The sequence below is a fragment of the Hemicordylus capensis genome, chromosome 4 (assembly GCF_027244095.1).
Source record: "Hemicordylus capensis ecotype Gifberg chromosome 4, rHemCap1.1.pri, whole genome shotgun sequence".
Classification (NCBI taxonomy): domain Eukaryota; kingdom Metazoa; phylum Chordata; class Lepidosauria; order Squamata; family Cordylidae; genus Hemicordylus; species Hemicordylus capensis.
The window spans coordinates 54,097,394-54,118,961 of NC_069660.1; the positions used below are offsets into that span (position 1 = coordinate 54,097,394).

The following is a 21,568-nucleotide window of genomic DNA, read 5'->3' on the forward strand; positions in this document are numbered from 1 at the left end:
GGCCCATATGCTCTTGGTCCAGGTATGCCACGAATTACCACTGTCTGTGCCACTAGTCCATGCACCCTTGTTTCTGGCTGGCTACCCATGGGACAAAACCTATTGGTCTCTTAGACTGCATGGAGGATACAACAATTACAATAATGATGTTTGTACTGGACAGAAATTTCTAAATATTTAAATTTTACAAAATATATGCAGAAACATTAGAAATTGCTGTGTATAAACAATCAGCCATTCAGCCGGCGTTCTAATACAGCAACAGTGGTCCCTCTAATTTTTTTTATCTCTGTGCGGAATGAGTTTTATTCTGGGCGGCAGTATCAAGGCAGTGTGTGCGCATGTGCATTCAGGGTGCGGCCCTTTTAATCCAACCTTAGCGGGATCTAAAAGTAACTAAGCGGACATCCAAAAACTTGTGAGTGGGCACACATTAGCACACCTTAGAGGGAACAGTGTAAAGCATCCGTCCTTTTAGAGTTTCAACTTCACAGATAGCCTTGAAACATGGGATAACAGAAAATGAGCAGCAAGCTTGCTGGACCCTGAATCCAAATATTTCACTGGGAGATTGTGGCAAGGTTAATGGCTGGGTTCAGACAGCATGCTAAACTATGTCTTAGCACTACTAGCATGAGCCTTGGATTTAAACACCTTCCCCTACGCTTTCACACTTGATGAGAGAACATTTGTAGCTGTTTGTAGTTTCAAACAGATCAATACTTGTTGTTGCACCCAAACCTGGCAAATTCCAGTTTGTTCTAACCACAGTTTGTAAACAAGCCAAGATGACCAGCTTGTTCATAAAATGTGGTTAGAACCACCTGGAATTTGCTGAGAATAATGACAAATTGAAGTTTAAAACACACACACACAAACAAAAGCTGCAAATTTCCTCCCCTCATATGTGGAGAGGGAAGCAAGTGAGTAGGAGGCTCATACTAGTAAGCTGACCATGACTTAATCATGGCTTAGCATTTTATCTGAACTTAGCCCATCTCTCTCTGTCTCAGATCCATCACAATGAGAATAAGTGTTTTGTTACATCACAGAGAAAACATTTATTTACTGGCTGTTGTCTGAAAGCAAACAGATCTCAAGATGGCCTAGTGATCTCCAATATCCTGCACAGATGCCAAGCCAATTGGGGGTTAGGATGGATGAGGTTTCAGCCATGCTCTTTAATGCCAGCTTGGATGTAATGTGACCGTGTATGACGTGGGAGAAGCCATGCCAGGTACAGGCATAGATTGAACCAGAGACATCACGTGGTTGTCTGAGGCTGGACTATGAACTATTGCTGAATGGCTGGAAATGCCTTGGACACTACTCAAGGTAGCATCACTGCTATAATATGATGCAACATTGTCAGTCAGCACCATCCCTGACATCCTGTCCTGCTCATTAGAGCTGGAAAAGTGGATGCTTTGTTTTACAGGCCAAAAAATAAAATAAAAAATAATCACAATCTTGGAGCTCTGCATAGAACTGGATTTCAAGAGCAACTGCCACTCCCTTCTCTATTCTCTTAAAAGAAAAGGAGAAAGTGCTTTGCAAATATCAAACTTTGCAACTCCTGCTGAAGGCACCTAAATAGAAAATACCATCTGGATATTCCAGCTAGGAGAATGAAGTGGCCAGAGGAAATACACTGCATGAAATATAGCCTGCCTGAAAAGCAATTTAAAGTAGCATTTAGGTATCTACACTGCTTTAGGTTTTAAACTTGGTTGCAACTGGAATTCTGATTTTTAGACTTGTTTTTATATGGCTTTGCTGCCTACTTTTATGTTGTTCTATAGTGATTTATTTGCTGTAGTGAGTCACCCTGAGCAGCATTGTTGGAGTGTGTGTACACAAAAAGTAAGGTTGTGCTGTCGAGTCGGTGTCGACACCTGGAAACCACAGAGCCATGTGCTTTTCTGTGGTAGAATACAGGAGCGGGTTTACCATTGCCATCTCCCGCACAGTATGAGATGATAAGGCTCTCAAAACGAGCAGTGTGGAGAGCCGTAAGGGCTTTGGCAGGGAGAGTGGGTCAAGCCCGCTCTCCCCACACATGAGCATCTGCCTAGCCCTGGTTGGCCGGAGTGGCCACCCACATGATTACCGGCTCCATCATGGAGCTGGTTGGGGCAGTGGAGATTGGAGGCCGCCTGGCCCTTGGAAGTCCCAGAATGTCCCACACAAGTATGCGGGGCATTCTGAGGAGACCCCCGAGGCTGGGAGGCTTGTTGTAGCCTCCTGGTTGGGGGTTTCCTCATGAGTCACTGCTGCACAATCAAAAGAATGGGATTAGCGGAACACTCGCACCACTAACCATGTTTTAGGGGAGGGGTACTTTGGAGGGCTAGCAACCAGGAGCCACATGGCTCCCGGTGCTGTACACGACCTCCCCAAACTGGGCTAGGCAACCTTAGCCTGGTTTGGGGAGGTTGTGAGAATAGCCTCAATGCCTTTCAGCCTATATCACTGCTACCTGATATAGGTGTTTCCCATAGTCTGGGAAACATACCAGTGGGCAATCAAACCAGCAACCTCTTGCTCCCTAGGCAAGTTACTTCCCTGCTGCACCACATAGAAATAAATGATACTTTCCATGGTTATCAACCTTGCACAGACTACTATCATAATGCATGACTAGCACATGCGGTCAACTTATACTAAATAATGTGCAGTGAGTTACACAACATACCTACTGGTTAAAACCACCAATAACACAACTGTATATGTGGCTTCGTAGCATTACTGCAAAAACACTGGAAGGATGTCCATGCATAAGGATGGCATAACAAAGTGGGAATTGTTTCTGAATCAGAAGCTGGATTGAACCTGAGATTCACAGGGCATATTACTGATATAAATTAGCCCAGGAGAGGCACCAGGTACTTAATTGTGTTGAAAGTTATTAACTCTCTAAGCATGTCCTCAGCAACATTTTGCTGTCCTCAGCAAATCAAGAATTTCCCCACTAGCCCAGTGTTTTCCATTCAGTCTCTCAGATTAGGTACATCTTGAACCAGAGAGCATTTTGTGATTAAACAGGCAGAGAGGAAGAAGAGGTGTCCCTTCCTCACCCCTTGTTACTGGGATGGGGAGAAAGGCTGGAGAGAATAAAACAAGAGTTATTTATCTCTGCAAACTATCTGGAATGAGATAAGCTGTTCTGGTTTAAAACCACTAAGCAATCAGCATGTCTACAGAATGAAGACGTTCTTCGGTAACAGAGCTGGAAGCATTCTTCAAGGAACACATTTGCGGCAATTGATTTCACAGATTTGCGAGGTCATCCTGCTTAACATCTGCCTAACACACGCTTTCATCACATCCATTTGCCAGACTTCTATGTCTCTTCCATAAGGGGCTGCAGCAGGAGGTGTGGAACAGCGTGGAATTGGACAAGTGTTTCAAGAACACTTAGAAGGATGCTGAAGGAAGATATTAGAGAGTGGTTGCTGAGTACCTTGGTGACAGAAAGCCTGGTCAAACATAGCCCTCGTCTCAAGCTGTCACTTGCAGCGAATCCTGCCAATGTTCCAGAGGCAACGCCATGTTCTTTTGCTTGGAAATGTCCAAAGGACCTGGAACAGAAAAAGAACGTTGGATATGCTGAAGAGAGATGCCGATTCTCGTCACAGGTGCCTCACTAGCCATCCACACGTTAGATTGTGTTTCTGGAACACTACTGCATACCCTCAAAAAACACCTGTGCTAGTGTACAAAAAGCTTAATTTTGTGCCAGCATTCATGCAAGTAACTGTCCACAGGCAGAGAGCTGGCAAAATGGCGTTCAAGCCATGAAATGTGAATTTCCATCTTTTTCAATGACATACAATAGTATATTGTCAATTCTTCTTACCACACACTGTAATAAAATATATGCGCAAATAAGTAAAAAATACAACACTATACAAGACAAGTGGGAACCCATAAAAATTTAGAAGGAGGAAAGAAGGGCAGGGCAAAGAAGAGATCTTTCTTCCTTTAACTCACTCTCACAGAATTGCATTTGTGTTTCTTGGTTCCTCCAGTCAGTTCTGGGAACAGCCACTGAAGGCCCTCTTCCTGAACGGGAAAGCAGGTCTAATTCCAGAGACAGCCACAGCAGCTCCTGGCTTCACCAGAAGGAGTCTGACAGATCTCACTAGTCTCAACAGAGTTGGCTATGGAGATATCTGCTTCTATGGCAATAAAGCCCAGCTCCAGAAGTGGTGAGTCTCTTGAGCAGGGTGGGAATGGGCTTGGTGCATCACATCCTCTGGGGCCAATTCCCTCCACCCAGGATCTTTTCACTGGTGAGAGGAAATTAATTCACTGGAAAAAGGGATCTATTTTGGGGAAATGGAGGTGAAAGAAAATGGGTTTTAAGGGCACATAACTTCCAAGGCCAATTCTCTTGTCCCTTGCAGTTATTTAAACTGAAGAAGCAGACTTCCTTTAAACCTACACTCACCATTAAAAGAAAAGATGGTACTGTTTCTCTGAATATTCCCTGAAGGGCCAACTGTCCTCTGCAAAAAGCTTTTTCAAAACATAATCTTCGGCAGGGGGCAGTTAACCATTCAGGGAATATTCAGAGAAATAGTTCCATCTTTCTAAACATGGTAAATTATCAGTCAGATCCCTGGAGATAATTTTATTCTGAAGCGTTCAAAACTATCTTTAATAAAACACTGACCAGTTCAGTTCTTATTTCTTTTCGCATCAAGCATCTGTGTCTCTAATGCGGTCAAGCATGCAAAGAACTAAAGCTGTGCCTTGATAACATTTTCTATTGACCAGGCTGTACTTGAAGGCATCTGCAATTAGAATGCAGGGCCAAAGCAACATGCCGTAGGGGCCACATGAAGCATCCACAGACAACATGTTGTTGTTTTAAATTGTACTGCAGCTGTGCTACATAGGGAGGCCCTCTGAATTTGAGCAGGGCTGTGGTGTGTGTGAGGGGTGGGGTGGAGGTGTAATGGCCCTTCATTCAAATAGCCTCAGGCTATTTTTTGGGATCGAAATCCCTTTAACCTCATTGTTTTGCTCCTGTGTCACTGTGGCATGTAGCAACACATGAGTAGACCCCCGACCGGGAGGCTGCAGCCAGCCTCTCCGGCTCGGGGGTCTCTCCAGGATGCCCCGTGCACTCGCACAGGGCATCCTGGGATTTATGGGGGCCATGTGGCCTCCGATCCCTGCAGCCCCCACTGGCTCCTTGACAAAGCTGGCAGTCGTGTGGGCAGCCGATCTGGCTGCCCAGGGCTACACTCTGATCTTCTGCGGGGAGAGCAGCCTTAGCCCGCTCTCCCCGCAGACCCGACAGAAGCTCTTCTCATGGATCGTGTCTGAGCTAAGCTTGTTCTGAGGAGCATCACATTCGGGCACCATCCAGACATGTAAGAGGGCTTTTCAGTGGCAACACTCTGACTTTGGAAGTCTCTTATGATGACCTTCCATTGTCAGGCAAAGACCTTTCAGTTATTGTGCTGGGGAACTGCTGTCTTAACCTGCCTGATGCTTCTGCTCTGTTTTTAGCTTTTTAAAATGCACTTTCTTCTTTTCAATCAACTTTGCTAGCTGGTTTGCAAGGCTTTTACTTGACAAAGTGAGATATATAGTGAATATATCTATATACACATAATTAAGCCTTTATTGTTCCAATTGTCTTCCATTGTTCCTTTTGTTTTCCAAAAGGAAAGCTGCATTTTTTTTCTTAAAGGGGAAAAAGAATCTTACAGCTTAGAAGGAAAAAGAAAAATGCAAAAGTGGTGGAAAATTACTATATAGCAAGGCCATTTCCAGCACACCTTTTTATTCAATTTTTGTCCAGTACAGAAGTGTGGATCATGGGAGTGTGTAAACAGAGGAAGAAACACTCCTGAGGCACAGAGGAATCTGAAGAAGAAAAGGCTTGTCTCCTATTCTTTTGAAGAGTGTAAGAAAAAAGCAAGAATAAAGAGTTATTGCTATTTACAGAGATACCCAAATGGTCTGATCTGGCAACCTAGACTGTGGGCTTGGGCAATACTCATACAGAAAGATTAATCCACAGGGACACGTAAATAAGGCAGACAAACACTGGAAATAGGCATGATGATATAGATATCAAACACAGGCAAAATTAAGATGGGACAGGTAGTAGAAAACAAATGATTTGTGTGTTGCGATGGAAAACACAAATGGCTTCAGGAAGCAGGTGGAGGCCATGGTGGACTCAGATGGTTTAGTTGGCCAGAAGGTGTAAATCAACCCATGAGAAAGGCAAAATAGGGGAACAATGTGGGTCCCCTTTTGTGGTCCTGTTTCAATGGGTGCAAATCCAAGTCTTTGAAGTAAAGATAATAGCATGCAAACGGTTTTCCGCCTTGGACATTAATGAAGCCCAGCAGTCTCCTGTCAATCTCTTTTATTGGTGGATCAGGTATCCCCAGATGGTCCAGGAGGCCGCCTGTGACATGTTTATCTTCATGACAGTGAATGGATAATCTCACATTGCCTTAGGCTGGTCATGTGCTTTTTAGATTCATTCAGCATATTTTCCATGCATATCTCAGTATATCTTGTATCCTTGAACTTCTCTCTTTTCATCCAGCAACTGCTTTCTAAACTGAGGGGAGTAAACCCAGTTTGGCCCAAGTGGGTCCATTCCTGATTTGACCAGTGAGAAAAGGGTGCACAGTGGAGACACCTAGTGCAACAGTTGCAGCGGGACCCTGGCTGATGACATATTTATGTTCCACGTAGGCTATCTTGTATCCAACAATTCTAAGACGACACCCTTCAGTCTCTGGGGGACCAGTGGGGTCTCCAGGAAAGGATTAGCTCACTCTTCATGGAACCAATACTCTGCAACATTGAAGCTCACTCTTTTGGATGATGTCATTAGCCACAGGCAAAGAAGAAATTTATATCATAGTAACAGCCACAAGACAGTATCCTTAGAGCAGATCCAACAACATGACCAATTGCTATGGCTTGATTTCAACATGCAACTATTCTCCCCCACCCACTTCAAGGGGACTTTGGGCTTATTAACAGCACACACACACCCATGCCACATAGAAAACAGCTTTTGAAAAATGAGGGAACAGTTGCAAACAGTAGATTGTGATACAGCCTGAAGGAAGGCTCCTGTTCAAGCGGCGGAGGAAAGAAAAAAATCCCAATAGCCAGCCTGAGCTTTCATCATACGTAAAGCAGCTCTTTCATTATGTCAGGACTTACGTTCTTTTAAATTAATTTCATTAATGTTCATTTTAAAAAATCAGTTCCATGTTCATATTGGAAACATTAAATATGACTGTGGTTTTAAATTGTTTTAAGGTTTTCATTTTACTTTGTTTTATGTTGTTGTAAACCACCCATAGATGGAGGTTTGTGGAGTCTAATAATTTGAGAAAAGAAAAGAAAAGAAATATGAATTTAGTGGACATTCTAATTACAAGTTTACAACATTTTTTATTTATTATTTTATTTATTAACATATTTTTATACCGCCCAAAACTTACGTCTCTGGGCGGTTTACAACAAAATAAAAACAGAAAGTAAAAGATCAATTAAAACAAAAATGAAAAGTTTAAAACATTACAACAATTTAAAATTTTTAAAAGAATATTTTAAAACAGCATTAAAATAATTTAAAATATTAATTAAAAGCCTTTTTAAAAGCTGTCAGAGATGGGGAGGCTCTTATTTCACTAGGGAGTGCATTCCAAAGCCTCGGGGCAGCAGGGGAGCATCACACTCACACACATGTATTGTAACACACATAGCTCTATTCACACATTATGTTGTGTACACATCAAGTCTGTGTACAGTGTTGACACATTCAGATCTGCTCACATGTAGGTTTGGTTTTTTTAAACACATAATGGCTAGTGTTATGTACATGGTACGCTTCCTACCTGCACCCTGAACATAAGAACATAAGAACAGCCCTGCTCAATCAGGCCCAAGGCCCATCTAGTACAGCATCATGTTTCGCACAGTGGCCCACCAGATGCTGCTGGAAGCCTACAGGCAGGAGCTGAGGGCATGCCCTCTTTCCTGCTGTTACTCCCCTGCAACTGGTACTCAGAGGCATCCTGCCTCTGAGGCTGGAGGTGGCCTATAGCCCTCAGACTAGTAGCCATTGACAGACTTCTCCCCCATGAAGTTATCCAAACCCTTCTTAAAGCCATCCAGGTTGTTGGCTGTCACCATATCTCGTGGCAAAGAATTCTACAAGTTGATTATGCATTGTGTGAAAAAGTACTTCTGTTTGTTAGTTCTAGATTTCTTGGCAATCAATTTCATGGAATGACCCCTGGCTCTAGTGTTATGGGAGAGGGAGAAGAATTTCTCTCTATCCACTTTCTCCACACCATGCATGATTTTATAGACCTCTATCATGTCTCCCCGCAGTCGTATTTTTTCTAAACTAAAAAGCCCCAGGTGATGCAGCTGTCACGCCCTCAATCTCAGATAGCAAGGAGGAAAGGGAAGCTGACAGCCTTTCAGCCGATGCAGGAGTGCCTGAGGGGCAGAGCCCGGCTGTCACTTCCCAAGAGACGGCTGAGGAAGGTCCAGCTGATGTTTCAGAGCAGGCACAGCAGTCTGAGGCAGCAGAGACAGCGACGGACAGACGAGATGAGCTATGCAGGCAACCCCCACTGACTCCACAGCAAAGGCGTGTCACAAGGCGAAGAGCACAGCTGGAAACTATCAGGAGGAGTAAACGCCTCTTGCAGACGGCTGATAAGCCTTGAATCCCTGCCAACTGAGTGTTATCAGCTTGGACTATAAAGCACGTCAACAGCTTTCTGTTAACTGCTGGAAGACAACATTTGTCAACCCTCGTGTCGACAGCTTTCAGCCCAAGCCTGATATAGAGAACTATTCTGAGCCATGTTTCATTTCTGCAGCCCAGTTTGTATTGTGGACTATCTTCCTGGACTTCCTTTCTAGGTGGCCAGATTGCTGACAGTAGCCTTGCCTCATAAGAAAGGTGCTCTAGGCCCCTGATCATCTTGGTTGCCCTTTTCTGCACCTTTTCCAGTTCTACAATGTCCTTTTTGAGATGTAGTGACCAGAATTGTACGCAGTACTTCAGGTGTGGCCGCACCATCGTTTTGTATAAGGGCATTATAATATTTGCCGTTTTATTTTCAATCCCCTTCCTAACGATCCCTAGCATGGAATTGGCCTTTTTCACAGCTGCCGCACATTGAATAGACACTTTCAACGAGCTGTCCACCACAACCCCAAGATACCTCTCCTGGTCAGTCACCGACAGCTCAGATCCCATCAGCGTATACTTGAAGTTGGGGTTCTTCGTCCCAATGCCCATCACTTTACACTTGCTAACACTGAACCGCCTTTGCCACTTTGTCGCCCACTCACCCAGTTTGGAGAGATCCCTTTGGAACTCCTCACAATCTGTTTTGGATTTCACTACCCGAAAGAGTTTGTTATCATCTGCAAATTTGGCCACCTCGCTACTTACCCCTACTTCTAGATCATTTATGAATAAATTAAAAAGCACTGGTTCCAGTACAGATCCCTGGGGGACCCCACTTCTTACTTCCCTCCATTGTGAAAACTCTCAATTTATACCTACCCTCTGTTTCCTGTCTTTCAACCAGTTAGCAATCCACACATGTTCTTGTCCCCTTATCCCATGACAGCTAAGTTTCCTCAGGAGTCTTTGATGAGGAACTTTGTCAAAAGCTTTTTGGAAGTCCAGGTATACTATGTTAACCGGATCACCTTGACCCACACACTTGTTGACACTCTCAAATAACTCCAAAAGGGTCCTGCAAGGAGCCTCTAAAAGGTTCCTGCACCCTGCATTTGAGGGGTCTTTTTAAAATGAAGGCATGTACAGCTATTCACACAAAAACATGTACACGTGTACCAGCATGCATGCACGATATAATGTCTGAACAGGAATTTTTGTGTACTTATCATTGTGTTGAATGTTGAACATAATGTACAAATAACTGTACAGTGCACACACTATATACATATTATCCATGAGTTGAACAAAATGTGTGAAAAAAGCTAGAGTAACTTATACTAGATAATATAAAAGGTCAGGAGAAACCTTTACACAGGGATGCTACTTTTAGTGCCAGTCAGTTATTGTGTGTGTATGTTTATTCAGTGTAACATCAACTCAGACTGAGAAACTCTGCCTTGAATCTTAGTGTGGCCAACCCCTCATAAACAACAGGACTCCTGTGTCATTAGCAACACCAGCAAGATTAGAGAGATAAAGGATAAGGGAGATAAAGATTTGAAAACTCATTTGAAAGAAGTCACAACCGTATTTGTTTTTTTTAAATTTAAAAAGTCAATAAACCAGATCCTTAAAATTCTGAAACTTCATAAAACCATAGGGCATGCACATTTGTTAACAGGTGGCAATTTGTTTCTGTAAAAGCAGTGATCCATGGAAGAGGAGAGGCTCTGAAGCAAGTAGTCAGCAAACTGTTCTATTCCTAACCCCTGCTGGGTAAAGATAATCCAAACCGCTCCTGGCATTCCTGAGGGAGAAGTCCCACAGAGGCTGCCCTTTCACACTGCCAGCAGTAGTATTTGTTTACCATCAACACCAATACCCTTTCTGTGCTGCCAGCTCTAGTAAACATTATTTTGCCACAGGCCTTTGGTGTATGCATTTTATTGGGAACCCATCATGTACTGTTGTAATTGGACCAGTAACCACCATGCTGGCATGTTTAAAGGGTGAATTGGGTGACTGGTGTAAATTACTCCTGGAAATGTTTATCACCTCTTTACATAGTTATTTATAAAAGAGTCCTCAGGCCCTGCAGCTTCTGCTTTTGAACAGATTGGTGTATCACCTTATTTGTTTGTTTATTTATGCATTTCTATCCCACTCCTCCTCCAAGGAGAGGAGAGACCAGAGAGACCTGAGTTCAAATCCCCATTCAGCCATGAAACTCACTGGGTGACTCTGGGCCAGTCACTTCTCGCTCAGCCTAACCTACCTTACAGGGTTGTTGTATCCTCACAACAACCCTGTGAGGTAGGTTAGGCTGAGCAAGAAGTGACTGGCCCAGAGTCACCCAGTGAGTTTCATGGCTGAATGGGGATTTGAACTCAGGTCTCTCTGGTCCTAATCCAACACTCTAACCACTATACCACATGGGCTCACCTTGGTATGCCTGGCTTTCTAGAAAAGAGCAATGATTTCCCTTCAATTACTGATTTAGAATCAGTCATATTCTCATGGAATCTGCCAAATATGTAATTTTTTTCCTATCACAATGAATAAAAAGCTACAGATTCCATTGCCTGTAACAAATAAACATTCATTTTAATCAGCCCTGCACAACATAAGGCCCGGGGTGCAGATCCCGGGGGATTTTTTTGCTGCCCCAAAGTATTGTGGTGCTTGAGTTAAGGTACAAAATGCCACCTTGCCCCATGGACCTGGTGGTGGTCAGCTCTCTTTCAAAACTGACCTTTGAAGGCATTGAAAGTCCATGGGGGACAAGGGAGAGGAAAAGTTGCTAGAAGCTTCCTCTTCCCTCCTCATGGTGTGGGTAACTAATACTTGCTTTCATTAATATTTTTAATAATGTTTAATGTAATAATTAATGTGCTGAAAATTAATGTGCTGAAAATTTACCTCCATCACTGCCTACCACGTCATGGTTGGTTCTGGCACACCAGGGTATTTGACTTGTGCACCCCTGATTTAATTAATGCACAAAATTGTAGATAACCAGGAGGTCCATGGGGGGGGAGGGCGGAATCCAAGCCACAGTTTAAAAAACTAAGAAGAGTTGCATTTGTTTCTTTGTACTAGCACCCCTTGGTCCATCAAAGACAGTCCTCACTCTATGCTCACCCATACAAAATGTGTACTTTACTAATCCAATGTCAGGGTCAAATGCATCCCAAATAAGTTACAGAAACAACCACCACCCAGGTAGGTTGCCTTGAGCATGACACTAGCTGCAAAAGGAAAACCCCCACAACCTTTCATTAATTATTTCCCTTTGGCAGTAAAGGAATAAAACACAAGCAAAAATAATGAGGTCGGGGTTTGTTTTGTTTTGACATCTGAACATGAAAAACCAGGTGTCAACTATAGTTTGACATCCTCTGCGACTAGGGTAAAAATGACCCCAATGACCCCAATACCAGTAGAGTGCACATGACCCCAATACCAGTAGAGTGCACATAGAAATGTACCACCAAGAATTAGAAATGGTGGTGGCATGAACCACCACAAAGGAACTGACTTCAGTGCAGTTGAGGGATATGTGGAGTATGGAGTTCTAAAAGGTTGAAATCAAAGATTTGTTGATACTAGCCAACCCCGCACAGAGCATCTGTGTGCTCTTTGGGGCCACAGTTACCTCTTCTCCCCCACCTTCTGCCCCAGTCTCCACTTCCAGGCCTAGCCACCTCTCCTCCCCACCGCCATTTCTGCCCCCCCCTTTCTTCCCCCACTCCTGGGCCTTGCCTCCGCAGCTGGGCTGGGCTGGGCCCTCTGCTGCCTCTGGCCTCTGCGGCCAGCCTGCCGCTGCCACAGGGACCAATCCTCCCGGGTGCGCCTCAGCCAATCAGGCCCATCAGCCGCCCAGCCAATCAGCTGGGCGCTGGGACGCACATTCCAAGGCACACCCATGAGAATTAATATAATTTGATTTTTTTTTACTTCTCTTGATCAATTTTATCCCACAGTTTGGATGAGGATGAAGGCTATTACAAACTCTGGACTTTGGGGCTTCAACATCATGACCAATCTTCTCCTCCACCTCTGGTCACACAAACATACTTTTCTTTTTTTTGTTAAGCAAAAAACAAAACCAAACCATTTTGATTAACATCCAGCTGGAAGTAAAATTCTGGAGAACTCAAAAACGTGCTTTTGACATTCTTGTTGGTCCTGATATAGGTATTTTCCCTATTGTACCTTTGGGATTAAATAAAGGTATTGTCCCTATTGTACCTTTGGGATTAATTTTAATGTTTACTTTCCAAAAGTGACTGTCAGTAACAGCGGCGCTTATTGCTTCATTCTGAAAGGAATGGGAACCAGGAATTTATTGCTGAGAAAGCTACTCTGTCCCACTGATTTCAGCCAACCCAAGAACACATCTCTCTTAGACCTTTCCCTTGAGAAGCTTCCACAAAGAAGCCTTCAGATTGTTGCAGACAGCCCATAAACTTGCTGATTAGATATCAGACTATTAGACTAATGTTGCCAGCTATTTTTTAAAAGCCTTAAAAAAAATCAGCAGCATAATCAATTACTGAGACAATGTAGCTATTTAAACACAGACATTTTTCCTACCAGGGACCACACAGACAGAGTCCGTCATCTAAAGGTTCTGCTAAGGCACTGATTTATGCCCAAGCACAGCAGGTGCCCCTAGAAGAGGTCTCACACTGACACTGCTGGGGGAAGCTAGCCCATCAGATGTGCCAACATTCGAACTTTTTAAGCCCCTAAGGGAGGATTCTATTTTCATTGTGGCCTTGAAGTTGCCTTTCAGTCATGGGAAGGAAAAAAGAGATGGTGCAGACCAGAGACAAGGGGCCCTTGTGTGGACTGGCAAGATTCTTGTGGAGACTGGGCAAGCAGGGCCTTCTCACTTCTCAGAAAACCTTAATTACTTCTAGTAAGGCTGACAATGTATAACAGCAGAGTTTGTGTGTATGTTCGTACACACACACACACACACACACACACACACACACACACACACACACAGAGAGTCTGGCATCCTAACTAACAAAGGACCAGTGTTGCTGCTAAGTTCCAGAGTACCAGCTGTCATGAACCCAAAGTCTGACATGGAGGAATCCCAGGATGAGAGCTGAGCTGGACACCAGACGCTTTCGAGGTGAAGGGGTTGTGACCCCTGAGCCTGACTGACCAAGAGGACTCACAGGATGAGGCAAGCTTCAAGGGGCCCTCACCCCCACCAATGGAAATGCCAGCACCCGCTGACTCCCTCAATACACCCTCACCTGTGTCCTCTGTATTGGAAGATGAACCCAAAGCATCCAAATTCCCACCAGCAGCCACTCAGCTACACTGCAGCCAGCGCTTAAGAAATAGGATGCAGCCCCTTTAAGATATTCCAGGCTTGGGTGGGGCTGCAGTGCTGGCTCTGTATTTAAGGCCTCAATTTGCCTCTACCATTTGCTGAAGCAACTTTGTTGTGGGTGTGTGCTACCTTGAATCTGCTCATAAGAACAGCCCTGCTCATAAGAACAGCATAAAGCCCATCTAGTCCAGGTTCCTGTTTCACACAGTGGCCCACCAGATGCCTCTGGGGAGCCCACAGGCAAGTGGTATGTGCACGGCCCCTCTCCTGCTGCTGCTCCCCCACAACTGGTATTGAGAGGCATTGTGCTTCTGAGGCTGGAGATGGCCCACAGCCACCAGACTAGTAGCCATTGATAGACCTATCCATCATGAATCTGTCTAAGCCCCTTTTAAAACCATCCAAGCTGGTGGCCATCACTACATCCCATGACAGGGAATTCCATAGATTAATTATGCATTGTGTGAAAAAGTACTTTCTCTTGTCAGTCCTAAATTTCCCAACCTTCAGTTTCATGGGGTGATCCCTGGTTCTAATGTTGTGAGAGAGGGAGAAAGATTTATCTCTGTCCACCTCTCCATTCCAAGCATAATTTTATGCACCTCAATCATATCTCCCTTTAGTCACCTCTTTTTCAAGGAAAAGAGCCCCAGATGCTGTAGCCTAGCCTCATAATGAAGGTGCTACAGGCCTCTGATCATTTTGGTTGCCCTCTTCTGCACCTTTTCCTGTTCTACAATATCTTTCTTAATATACGGTGACCAGTTGTATGCTGTACTCCAGATGTGGCCACACCATAGATTTGTATAAGGGTATTATAATATTAGAATTTTTATTTTCAGTCCCCTTCCTAATGATTCCTAGCATGGAATTAGCCTTTTTCACAGCTACCATGCACTTTCAATGAGCTATCCACCATGACCCCAAGATCTCTCTCCTGGTCACTCATCAACATCAGTGTAATGGCTCAGATCCCATCAGCGTATATGTGAAGTTGGTGTTTTTTGCCCCAGTGTGCATCACTTTACACTTGCTTACATTGAACCGATTTGCCATTTTGTCACCCACTCACCCAGTTTGGAGAGAACTTTTTGGAGCTCCTCAAAATCTGTTGTGGATTTCACTACCCTACATAGTTTAGTGTCATATGCAAATCTGGCCACTTCGCTGCTCACCCCAACTTAGTTTATGAACAAGTTAATCAGCACTGGTCCTAGTACCGATCCCTGGGGGTCCGCACTTGCTACCTCCCTCCATTGCGAAAACTGTCCATTTATTCCTACTCTGTTTCCTGTCCTTCAACCAGTTACCAATCCACACATGAACTTGTCCCCTTATTCCATGACTGTTAAGTTTACTCAAGAACTTTTGGTGGGGAACTTTATCAAAAGCTTTTTGGAAGCCCAAGTATACTGTGTCAACCAGATCGCCTTTATCCACATGCCTGCTGACACTCTCAAATAACTCCAAAAGGTTAGTGAGGCAAGACTTTCCCTTGCAGAAGCCATGCTGGTTCTCCCTTCAAGAAGGCCTTTTCTTATATATGCTTAACAATTTTGTCCTTATGTATGCTTTCCATCAATTTACCCAGCACCGAAGTTAAGTTGACCGGCCTATAATTTCCCGGATCCCTTTTTGAAAATCGGAGCCACATTGGCTACTATCCAGTCCTCTGGTACAGAGCCTGATTGTAGGGACAAGTTATATATTTTTGCTAGGAGATCAGCAATTTCACATTTTAGTTCCTTCAGAACTCTTGGGTGGATGCCGTCTGGCCTTGGCAATTTGTTAATTTTTAGTTTTTCAAGACAGTCCCTTGTCACCTCAAATTGGCTCAGTTCCTCAGCCACTAAACCTGAAAAGCTCAATTCCAGAGAGGGTATATGGTAAGTATCCTCCACAGTGAAGACAGATGCAAAGAACTCATTCAGCTTCTCTGCAATCTCCTTATCCTCCTTAATAATCCCTTTCATACCCTTATCATCTAAGGGTCCAATTGCCTCCCTGACAAGTTTTCTACTTCTGATATATTTAAAGAACTTATATGCTCCTCAAACTCTCTCTTTGCATCCCTTATTGTGTCCTTGCATTTCTTTTGCCAGAGTTTATGTTCCTTCCTGTTCCTTCCATTTGGGTATGACTTCCATTTTCTGAAGGAAGTCTTCTTCCCTTCTATAGCTTCCCTGACTCTACTAGCTAGCCACACTGGCGTCCTCCTGGAGTTTGTTGTACCTTTCCTCCTTCTTGGTATACATTCCAACTGTGCTTCTAGTACTGTGGTTTTAAATAAGTCCCATGCTTTCTGGAGTGATTTGACCCTCCTGACTTTCCCTTTCAACTTCCTTCTTGCCAGTCCCCTCATTTTTGAGAAGTTTCCTCTTCTGAAGTCCAACGCATATGTGTTGGACTTCCTTGATAATTCTCCACTCACATATATGCTGAATTGGATCACACTATCGTCACTGCCACCCAATGGTTCTGCAACTCTGACATCTTACACCAAGTCCTGGGCAAGACTCAGGATTAAGTCCATCAATTGCTCTTGATCCTTGTTCTTGGTTTCCCTGACTCCTGACCTTTTGCTTGTTTGCCTGCAACTAATGGACTGATCTTGGCTTCTGACCCTTTACCTGTTTCGACTCTGACTTGCCTGCCCCTAGTGACTGATCTCTGGCTCCTGACCTCTTGCTTGTTTGACTTCCCCTTTACCTGCTCCCAAAGTATGCTTTCTGCCACACCTGACCTGCCCAGGTAGGACACCAGCACCCACTAGGGAAAGCAAATTTTAGTGAGCTCCCCTTCCCACAGAAGTCTTCTGTACCACCCAAAAATATGTCCCTGAGGAGCATGCAGTCCTCATGGACATATTTTCAGGTGGCACAGAGGGCTTCTGGGGGAAGTGGAGATCACTGAAATTCATACACACACAGAGTCCCTGTGCCAGTGCTGTATTAGGCAAATCTATCAGCAGCATCAGTTCATCTCATATAGCACTGATGCTTTGTTAGTTAGGATGTTGACCCTCGAGTGTTATTTAAATGCATTTATTAAAATATTTTCATACTACTTATCCCAATGTTCAAATCAGTTTATAGGGGAATGCAATATACTTAAAACTAAATAAGTCAAAATAAGCCCTTTTGTAAGAAAAGCAGGGAAGCCTATGCAGCACTGGGAAGAGCTTCCTTCCACGGTTTCAGAGTGGATGCCGTTAAGAACCTTGCTCCAAGCTGCAGCTGTCTGCACTTGCCACAAAGACAATGCAGATAATAAAGGCTGCTAAACTGGACCTCAACAACTGAGCCAATGACTCATATGAGGAGAGACAGTCCTGCAAGTATAAAGGCCGGAGTCCCTGCACAAGAGGTTCTATGGCCCAAACTAGATGTGATGTGAGAGTAGACAATGGCATGAATGAAGGGGGTGAACCCTGCTCCATTTCCCCCACCTCCATCCCATGCTAATTCCCTGATGCAAATTGCCTGCTTCAAGCCTCTCTCTGAGTTTTTACCAAAAGGAAAAGGCATCATCAGACAATCCATTCACAGATCTCTTGGGGCTCTAAGTTGCTTATTAGTGTTCTGGATTCTGAACAATGCAGGATTCTGTCTGATCCAACTACATCCTTTGCAATATACTCTAATAATCAGACCTGCATGGTGCTAATTTGCTCTTCCTGGGTTTTGGAGATCCCCTCACATTCATTTGATTCAAGCCCTCAGAGTCTGAGTAACAGCTAGTACTAATCCAATTCAAGCAGTACTTCATTGGTATAAGCACAGCAGGCTTTTCTTTGGGTCCCAGAGTTAGTCACAGTAGAACAGGTAATGGGGTTGTGTCACGAGAATGGAACTGGTGTGGCTGTTTACCCTTTGCATTGAGAATCTGTATCTTTTACCTACCACTTTCCCTGCTACTCTTGGCAATTTCCCATCACAGCTTAAGTTATCAAAAGTCACATAAACTTGCCTGGCACTGCAGTAAAGAGAGGCGGAGGCACTATAAGGAGGGGGGGAGGGGGAGGAGGAGGAGGAGGAGGCTGGTTGGAGGAGGGGCTAAAAACATGCACCTGTTGCTAGTGAGCAGCCAAGGCTTATGTCAGAGTGCCACAAATATTCTCCCTTCACGAGGGCCCCCGACCTTTTCAAGCATGTTTTATGACAGACTGCGCCCATTAAGTGCTACTTGATCTTCTGCTAATGCAGCAATTACAAAAGGACCACAGGGGCTTGCTTCATCTGCTTGTCAATGGGATAAACACCTTTGCTAGGGAAGGAGGTTGCTGAAAAGGTGCGTGCTTCCCATTCTCCCCAATGACCTATTTGGACTTCTTAGGCAATCAAATAAACTGGATTTTAACCTTAGAGTGCTGGCAACCCTATGCCAATAGTGTGATATCCCTCCCTGCTTACCGGGAGGAAAGAAATAAATAAGCTGCTAGGAGATGGTCATACTGTCGTTCTCAACTTAAAAAAACAATTGCTGCAGCAAGCAAGCAAGCGTGCAATTCATAAGCAAATGTTAAACGATTCTAGTAAAGGAGGAGATCCGGTCTTGTGGGAGCAAGCATAAATTGTTCCCTTAACTAAGCAGGGTCTGCCCTGGTTTGCATTTGGATGGGAGAGAGCACTGTAAGACATTCCCCTTAGGGGATGGGGTCACTCTGGGAAAAACGTCCGCATGCAGAAGGTTCCAAGTTTCCTCCCTGGCATCTCCAAGATAGGGCTGAGAGAGACTCCTGCCTGCAGCCTTGGAGAAGCCGCTGCTAGTCTGTGTACAGACAATACTAAGAGCTAGCACGGCACACATTAAATACATGCATATTAATTATTATTATTATTATTATTATTATTATTATTATTATTATTATTTGAAAGATATGAAAGACAAGAAGCTGAAGAATGAAAACACCAAACAGTATCTGATCCAAAAATACCACCTAGATTCAAGGAAAATTAGAGAAGTCCTGGAAATAATAAAGCAGCAAATAACAGCAGTGTCAAAGAAGATTAGCAGATACGAAGCCAGAATCACACAACACAGGCAGAATCTCCAATTCCATTCGAATCAGAGACGTTTCTACCAAAGCACAGAAGAAGAAACTGCAAGAAACGTAGAAACACCAAATAAAGAAGAAACAGTGCAATTCTGGGGGAAATTATGGGACAATCCAATAGATTATAATAAAAAAGCAGGCTGGATGAAAGAGGTCAAAAAATGTAACCAACAAATGCAAGATCTAATAATAACACCAGAATTAATAAGTGAAAGAGCAAAGAAAATTAAAAATTGGACTGCTCCAGGCGATGATGAACTGCATGGCTTTTGGCTTAAACACCTAACAAGCCTTCATAAAAAACTATCAAAACAGTTCAATCACATTTTGCAAGGAGGTGATATTGAACAATGGCTAACAACTGGGAAAACTCATCTCATCATGAAAGACCCAGCAAAAGGTGCAGTTCCAAGTAATTATAGACCGATAACCTGCCTCCCAACCATGTTCAAATTATTAACTGGAATAATAGCAGATGAAGTAATGCAACACTTATTAACTAACAAACAGCTTCCAGTTGAACAGAAAGGAAATTGCCTGAACACCAGAGGCACAAAAGACCAGCTGCTGATTGACAAAATGATTTTAGAAAATTGCAAGAGAAGAAAAACAAATCTAAGTGTTGCATGGATTGACTACAAGAAAGCCTTTGATTCATTGCCTCACACATGGATACTAAAATGTTTAGAAACAACTTGTGTCAGCAAAAACATTGATATTTATAAAAAAAAGCAATAAGCATGTGGAGTAAACAGTTAACAGTCAATGGCAAGACACTTGGACAGGTTAGCATTAGAAGACGCATTTTCCAAGGGGACTCACTATCCCCTCTGTTGTTTGTAATCGCCATGACCCCACTTTCACAAATACTAAACAAAACAGGCCTCAGATACCAAACATCTAAAACATCAAGTCAAATCAACCATCTGCTGTACATGGACGATCTGGAGTTGTATGGAAAGTCCCAGTCAGAAATCGAATCCACTGCTAAACACTGTCCGTATATTCAGTAGCGATATAGCAATGGAGTTTGGACTAGACAAGTGTGCTGCATTAATAATGAAAAGAGGAAAAATAAGAAAAACAGAAGGAATAGAACTGCCCATGGAAGCAAAATCAAGAACCTGGAAGAGAAAGAACATTACAAATACTTGGGCATTCTCCAGGCGGATAACATTGCACACACTGAAGTTAAAAGAAAAATTGGAAGTGAATACATCAGGAGAGTTAGAAAAATCCTCAAGTCCAAACTCAATGGCGAGAACACCATACAAGCCATAAACATCTGGGCTATACCTGTTATCAGATACACTGCAGGAATAATAGACTGGACCCAGGCAGAGCTAGAGACGCTAGATCGTAAGACCAGGAAAATCATGACCATCAATCATGCTCTGCACCCACGCAGTGATGTAGATAGGCTATACCTCTCTCGCAGCTGAGGTGGAAGAGGAATGCTGCAAGTCCATCAAACAGTAGAAGAGGAGAAAAGAGGCCCTGAAGAATATATAAGGGACAGTGAAGAAGATGCACTTCAAATGGTCAATAACGCGAAACTATTCAACACCAATGAAACAAAGCAGGCCTACAAGAAAGAACAAGTCAAGAACCAAGCAGAAAAATGGAGAAATAAGCCCCTGCATGGTCAATATTTGCACAATATAAGTGGAAAATCAGACTTCACCAAGACCTGGCAATGGCTTAAGAATGGCAACTTGAAGAAAGAAACAGAGGGTTTAATACTGGCTGCACAAGAACAGGCACTAAGAACAAATGCAATAAGAGCAAAAGTTGAAATATCCACCACAAACAGCAAGTGCCGCCTTTGTAAAGAAGCAGATGAAACAGTGGAAACCTAATCAGCTGTTTTAAAAAGATCACACAGACTGACTACAAACAAAGGCATGACAAGGTAGCAGGGATGATACACTGGAACATCTGCAAAAAATACAAGCTACCTGTAGCCAAGAATTGGTGGGACCATAACATTGAAAAAGTTGAAGAAAATGAAGATGTAAAAATATTATGGGACTTCCGACTACAAACAGACAAACATCTGCCACACAATAAACCAGATATAACTGTAGTCGAGAAGAAAGAAAGAAAATGTTAAAATAATCGACATAGCAATACCAGCGGATAGCAGAATAGAAGAAAAAGAAATAGAAAAAATCACCAAATACAAAGATCTACAAATTGAAATTGAAAGGCTGTGGCAGAAAAAGACCCAAATAATCCCAGTGGTAATTGGCGCCCTGGGTGCAGTTCCAGAAGACCTTGAAGAGCACCTCAACACCATAGGGGCCACAGAAATCACCACCAGCCAATTACAAAAAGCAGCTTTACTGGGAACAGCCTATATTCTGCGACGATATCTATAACAACAGCAACAACATTGACTATAAAATTCAGCCATCCTAGGTCCTTGGGAAGGACTCGATGTCTGGAT

At 43.5% G+C, this 21,568-nt stretch overlaps 1 protein-coding gene across 3 annotated transcripts in view; it reads right to left on the minus strand.

Annotated features, from left to right (window-relative positions):
* The window catches only part of LOC128323006 (uncharacterized), a 72,614-nt gene that overhangs the window by 16,725 nt on the left and 34,321 nt on the right, over window positions 1–21,568 (minus strand). For all 3 annotated transcript variants that reach the window (XM_053245468.1, XM_053245466.1, XM_053245467.1), the window contains one exon: window positions 3,464–3,581. In XM_053245468.1, the coding sequence (XP_053101443.1) occupies window positions 3,464–3,581 (118 nt within the window). The remainder of the gene's footprint in view (window positions 1–3,463; window positions 3,582–21,568) is intronic.